The sequence below is a fragment of the Sardina pilchardus genome, chromosome 14 (assembly GCF_963854185.1).
Source record: "Sardina pilchardus chromosome 14, fSarPil1.1, whole genome shotgun sequence".
NCBI lineage: Eukaryota > Metazoa > Chordata > Actinopteri > Clupeiformes > Clupeidae > Sardina > Sardina pilchardus.
The window spans coordinates 5,171,804-5,179,303 of record NC_085007.1 but is presented as its reverse complement, the minus strand read 5'-3'; the positions used below and the strand labels follow the sequence as shown (position 1 = coordinate 5,179,303).

The window sequence follows — 7,500 nt, the reverse complement described above, 5'->3', positions numbered from 1 at the left end:
TGACCACATGTGCACTGGGCTGTGGCTGTGTGTGTGTGTGTGTGTGTGTGTGTGTGTGTGTGTGTGTGTGTGTGTGTGTGTGTGTGTGTGTGTGACCACATGTACACTGGCCTGTGCCTTTAGCCTCTTCTGACAGAATAAGTGAAAGTGAAAGAATGGGAAAGTTCTAGAATCAAACCAGGGCCGACTGTTCCGTTAGGTAGGGACACAGCACAGATCTTTATAGATCAGTGGGACACAGCAGCAGTTCCACCAGATAAATGAGACAGCCGACGAGACCGACATTAAATGAGACGATTACCTGGGAGGAGAGACTACTTAAAGAGACCTATGCAACTTTTTCATAGTCATAAAATTGCTTAGAAATCGTTTGACTGACCAATTTTATCGAAAACAGTCGTATTTCCTCCCGCCCCCAGTGTCCCTATCCGCTATTGAAACCTTGCAGTTTGTGCAGGAGGCGATCGCTCCTTGTTTACATCTGGAAGTCTGAGACGCGTAAGAAACAAGAAGAACAACGCTTGCTATTTATTTATATAAATGCAGCCTATATATGTATAAATATACATGCTAAAGCTGTAGGGGAAGCTCTGCAGAGAAATATGCAAGCATAAAACGAGCGAAAACGTAAAGCAAAACCGAAACCAGAGATGAAATCGCCAATCCTGCATAGTTTCTCTTTAATGAATACGGATTGCATCAGGTGGTGATGCCATTTGCCTGAGTCGTTCATACATGTGTAATGGCCGCCAGTGAGTCCGAAGCTATGAAGTCAGTGACCCCGCGTACACACTGTCTCCGTCCGTCAACGGATCACGGAGGTTGGATCTGCCGTATGTGTATTTGCATACACGTGATCTGATTGGCTGACGGATCCGTCGCTGCCTGAAAAGTTGAACATTTCTCAACTTTCTTGACGGAGGCAACGGAGCTGAAGCGACGGACGGACCCACAATGCATTTCGAGTCCGCCCCATGCAAAGTGAATGAGATCCGTTGACGGACGGAGACAGTGTGAATGCGGGGTGAGTCTCCTCCCAAACATGTGCTAGCATGCTAGCATGCTAGCATTCAGAATAGCCACCCATTCACCACATAATACCCTATGTAATTAAAAACTATAGTGTTTATATCCTATATTTTTATTTTCTGGCTGTCAAGAAACTAGTTTACAGCTTAAATATGAAAATGGCTGGGTATATATCTGAAATATGTATGTTTGTTTTTGTCTGTGTATGATTTTTTGTTTGTTTTCTTTATTACCGTCGTTTACTTGTTTGTCTTCTATGGTGTTGTAAAATAAGATAAAATTAAAAATGTTTAAAAAACTATAGTGTTTTTTAACTGTACAATGCACAATGTACTGAATATGCACTCATTACAAGCTGGAGTGGCTATTCACTACACAATGCACTATGTACTGAATATGCAGGATGTCACTTCAGGGGGTTTCTCTTAAAAAAAAAAAATAAAATAAAATAAAATAAAATGGGGGGGCTTTTTATGCCTTGCCAGGACAGTGAGAGGGTGGCAGGAAATAAGTGGGAGAGAGTTATGGGGTGATATCGGGAAATGAACCAGTTTGTACTCGAACCCAGGTGCCCGTGGGCATATGGACCCGAACATGGTATGGGCACCGTAACCAGTTCGATCACAGCGCCACCCGATTTGACCATCTTCAATTATTCATGCAAGGCAACTCGTGCCCGGTGGCGTTGCGTTGTTGTGTCCAGACATGGTAGACTTGTTTCATCACCAGATCAATTTGACTTTAAGGATCGAAGGACATGAAGCTGTGTGTATCCTCGGCCTCCATATCAAGCCACAGCTTGCTAAATCATGCTGACGTATACCAAGACATTTTCCAAGCTTTAGCTTCAGATTAAATAGAGATCACTACCCGAAGGATAATTGAGGCATTTTAAGGTTTGTTTAAATATATATGTATTTGTCTAAAACATCTAAAAATACAGAATGTTGAAATTTACTTAGGGGAACACAATATCAAAACTGCAATACTACAATATACCATATTAATCCAGTAAATTAATTGTGAATTATCCCAACACTCTCTCGGCACGTGGCTTGGGAAAGTTGGGCTACTGATGAGGCAGGTCTCTGAGGATCTACACACACACACACACACACACACACAGATGCACACACACAGGCTCTCTATGAATGTGCAGATGAATGAGCCTCAGAATCAAGCAAGTGGTTTCTAAAAGCATCTCTGAAAGAGTTCCAAATTTTACAGCATGAATTCCCTATGTACACACACACACACACACACATACACACACATACGCACACACGCACACACATCTGTGTTCTGGGTTGGATTTTTGCACCTCTTTTTTACCGCTGCTTTGTGCGAGTGGGACTTGAGAGTCTGTGTGTGTGTGTGTGTGTGTGTGTCGGCAGCCAAGAGGCCTGATAATAGCTTTTGAATGCCTCATGAATAAGTCACAGGAGGCTTACAAATGTATTATGCATGGCTCATTACAAAACAGGCACCTTCACCTTCTGTAAAACAGCTAAAGGGATTCAACAGCCATTAGCCTAGGGGTGGCCACACACACACACACACACACACACAGACCCAGGGGGGCACACACAGCGCAGCGCGACTCATTGTTCTCCTGACCGCTGGCCCTGCAGAGGTGGGTGTCAGGAAGCGTGTGTTATTAGCGATGACATGCACTGACTCTGCGGTTGTTAAGAGGCTTACAGTAAGTGTGAGGCTAGCTGCTAAAGCTAATGCTAGTTGCTAATGCTAACGCTAACTGAGCCCGGGACCAGTCGCAAGCGTCCTCCCACAGGGGAATCCCACGAGCTCCAGCCCTGTTTCAACACACCTGATTTAACACACCAGGCTCTGCAGAGGTACAGTAACTGTACAGAAAAATGTGCTTTGGTGCATGCAGTTAAATGGGTGATAATGGACCTGCTGACACATTTTACAACAGTAAGGTCAAGCTATTAACTTCTAATTGGATGAGAGTCATCACCACTAGCAATATCTCAGGACATTGCCGTTCGGGCATTTAACAGCTAGTAATCACTCTGCATACTGCATTGAATTATCCAACGCGAACATTCCATTCATTCAAGTAAATGAAGAGTAGGCGAATGTTCAATTTAATATGAGACGTACGGAAGTTAGAAGGCTATACAAGTTACTTTGTGCACAAGGACATTGAACTTAGCTCTCCAGTGTTGTTGCATTGCATTGCTTGGCAACGGGAAACATCAAGGCTAAGACTGGAACTTTTAATCAAAATAAAATGGGGGGGCTTTTTATGCCTTGCCAGGACAGTGAGAGGGTGGCAGGAAATAAGTGGGAGAGAGTTATGGGGTGATATCGGGAAATGACCCGGTTTGTAGGCCTACTCGAAACCAGGTGCCCGTGGGCACACGGACCCGAACATGGTATGGGCACCGTAACCAGTTGCGCCACAGCGCCACCCGATTTGACCATCTTCAATTATTCATGCAAGGCAACTCGTGCCCGGTGGCGTTGCGTTGTTGTGTCCAGACATGGTAGATTTGTTTCATCAGCAGATCAATTTGACTTTAAGGATTGAAGGACATGAAGCTGTGTGTATCCTTGGCCTCCATATCAAGCCACAGCTTGCTAAATCATGCTGACGTATACCAAGACATTTTCCAAGCTTTAGCTTCAGATTTAATAGAGATCACTACCAAAGGATAGTGATCCTTCATTAACTTCTAATTGGATGAGAGTCATCACTACTAGCAATATCTCAGGACATTGCCATTCGGGCATTTAACAGCTAGTAATCACTCCGCATATTGCATTGAATTATCCAACGCGAACATTCCATTCATTCAAGTAAATGAAGAGTAGGCGAATGTTCATTTCAATATGAGACGTACGGAAGTTACAGTAGAAGGCTATACAAGTTACTTTGTGCACAAGGACATTGAACTTAGCTCTCCAGTGTTGTTGCATTGCATTGCTTGGCAACGGGAAACATCAAGGCTAAGACTGGAATTATGGGTGCGCTGTGGCGCAGCAGGCTACAGCGTCCATACCACGGTGACCCAGGTTCGAATCCGGCCTGCGGTCATATCCCGATCCCACCCCATCTCTCTCTCCAACTTGTTTACTGTCTACCTCTTCACTGCCCTATCATAATAAAGGCAAAAAGGCCAAAAAATATACTTAAAAAAAAAAAAAAAGACTGGAACTATTTTGGGCCAGAGGATAAATGAACAAATGGTTTTGTGTGGTTTTGTGTTGGGCCAGAGGATAAATGAACAAATGGTTTTGTGTGGTTACAATCTTGTTGATATGTGTGGTTGGTTATAGTATTATTGAGACTTACCGTAGGATAGGTTATGATGGTTTGATTGGTTACAGTCAGGGGCGGCGCGAGGGTGTTGCTTGCTGTTGCTATAGCAACGCCAAGATTTGGTTTAGCAACAACTTAGCCACACCAATGCTACCAGAGGGGTTTATTTAAGAATTACATAAAGAATGAAATGAAAGATGCAAAAAACTTCTGAACTAAGAAACGATTGTCCTCCAGAACTCAATGTTCTATCAGTCAGCGTTAACAAATTAATCAAGCAATTCAAACGTTTAGCACTAAATGAAAATGAGATCTTCCCAAAACAATTCCGGCTGTGTGAGTGGAGAAGGGGACAGAGAGTGTGAGGAGTATACTGTAGGAAAACAGAAGATTTTAAATAAAGTTCACTGTGCTTTCTGTAAACACATTTCTTTATCAATAACACCATGTTTTTTTTTGGCTATGGCTATGGCTATGGTTATGGCTATGGCTATGGTTATTTAGCAGACGCCTTTGTCCAAAGCGACATACAAATAAATAACAATACAAATTAAATTAACAGTGAACAATTACAAACTAGGGAGAATAGTAATATTATCAGTAAAACAATAATTTTAAGCACTAACCTAATGAGAAATAAAACAGTGAAATGAGAATAGCAATCAAATAAGTCACTCAGTTAATTAAATATAATAATAATAACTAAAGCATGGTATGGCTAAATTTAAGGACAATAGCAAAATAAATTTCAAATTCTATCAATAGACAAATTATAACAAAACAATACTATTATACAAACCATAACACATCACAAACTCAAAGGACTAAGTGCATATTAAATAAATATGCCTTAAGACCCCTCTTAAAAGATCCAAAGCTGTTGCTGTTTTTCTTCTAATGCTACAGCTAATGATAGCCAGTCAGTCTTTGTTCGTTTTAAAAGGCTTTTATCAACAATCTTGACAAGAAACCAACCAAACCCATAATGAATAGCTCAGTAAAATAAGATGTAAAATGATGACTGGTTATTACAGTATAGTTAGAATGTACCATAGGATACGTGATGATTGGTTACTACCGTAGGACAGGTGATAATTGGTTACTGTGTACCGTAGGACAGGTGATAATTGGTTACTGTGTACCGTAGGACAGTTGATGATTGGTTATTGTGTACCATAGGACAGGTGATGATTGGTTACTATGTACCGTAGGACAGGTGATGGTTGGTTACTGTGTACCGTAGGACAGGTGATGATTGGTTACTGTGTACCGTAGGACAGTTGATGATTGGTTACTGTGTACCATAGGACAGGTGATGATTGGTTACTGTATACCGTAGGACAGGTGATGATTGGTTACTGAGTACCGTAGGACAGGTGATGATTGGTTATTACAGCATTATCGGTACGTACCGTAGGACAGGTGATAATTGGCTATTACAGTATTATCGGTACGTACCGTAGGACAGGTGATGATTGGTTATTACAGCATTATCGGTACGTACCGTAGGATAGGTGATGATGAACTTGTTCAGGTACCCCACTGGCATGTGCCGGCTCAGCTGCTGTCTCTCCATTGGGAGGGCTGGCTGGTACTCGAGCTGAGCTGAAGGGGACACACTAATTAGATACTTACTACAGGGAGAATAGAGCTTACTACACACTTACTACACACTTACTACAGGGACACTAGAGCTCACTACACACTTACTACATGGAGACTAGAGCTCACTACACACTTACTACACACTTACTACAGAGAGACTAGAGCTCACTACACACTTACTACACAATTACTACAGGGACACTAGAGCTTATTACTACAGGGAGACTAGAGCTTACTACACAGTTACTACAGGGACACTAGAGCTGACTACACACTTACTACACACTTACTACAGGGAGACTAGAGCTCACTACACACTTACTACACACTTACTACAGGGACACTAGAGCTGACTACACACTTACTACACACTTACTACAGGGACACTAGAGCTCACTACACACTTACTACATGGAGACTAGAGCTCACTACACACTTACTACAAACTTACTACAGGGACACTAGAGCTCACTACACACTTACTACATGGAGACTAGAGCTCACTACACACTTACTACACACTTACTACAGGGACACTAGAGCTCACTACACACTTACTACAGGGACACTAGAGCTGACTACACACTTACTACACACTTACTACAGGGACACTAGAGCTCACTACACACTTACTACAAACTTACTACAGAGAGACTAGAGCTTACTCCACACTTACTACAAACTTACTACAGAGAGATTAGAGCTAACTACACACTTACTACACACTTACTACAGGGACACTAGAGCCTAATTCACAACAACATGACTGCACAAAAGAGGGTTCTGAGGGAATCAAATGAGCCACAGAGTTGTTACTGTAGGGAGACAGCTGCTTACTAGATCTTTACTACAGTTGGACAGGAGCTTTCTACACACTAACAGGCTTAAAACACACTTAGAGCAGGGAGAGACCGGAGCTTAAGGCAGGGATCACACTAGCCAGCGGCAAGCGGCAGGTTTCCTATTGTTTTCTATGGTTCGGCAGCGGAACGGTGACAACGTTGGCGTAACGCTAGCGTTGAGCAAACTGGGAGTTGAACTTGGTTCAACTTTGAAGCGCAACGCTCGGCACATCACAATCAGTTTTAGAATGTTTAGGTATTTTGACCAATCAGATTCGTCTAACAACGTAGCAGCAAAGATTGAAGTTAGCAACGAGATAGAATGTTTTGGATGTATTATTATGGTCTGAGCATTGCGTTACGATTGCCGCTGCCGCTCTCCGCCGGCTAATGTGATCCCTGCCTAATACACAATAGGCTCACTATCGGTAGAGAGGGATTCATTATATATAAACCTTACGTAAACTCATTAAACAATCTCTCTCTCTCACACACACACACACACACACACACTCTCTCACACACACACACACACACACACACACACACACACACACACACACACACACACACACACACACACATACACATAAAAACCCAGAGACATGCACATAAAAGCCGCACATACAAACCCACACATACCACACCAGTCACACTTAAACTCTTCACCTCTACTCTGCTGGGAGTAGTCCCATTGTGATGGCAAAACAGAGCTGTTGTTTGTGTGTGTGTGTG

General features: G+C 42.5%; 1 protein-coding gene across 1 annotated transcript in view; it reads right to left on the bottom strand.

Annotated features, from left to right (window-relative positions):
* Positions 1-7,500, bottom strand: part of si:ch211-127i16.2 (probable flavin-containing monoamine oxidase A) — a 57,183-nt gene that overhangs the window by 18,379 nt on the left and 31,304 nt on the right. Inside the window, exon 8 of the mRNA XM_062554659.1 lies at positions 5,823-5,923. Coding sequence (XP_062410643.1) covers positions 5,823-5,923 — 101 coding nt within the window. The remainder of the gene's footprint in view (positions 1-5,822; positions 5,924-7,500) is intronic.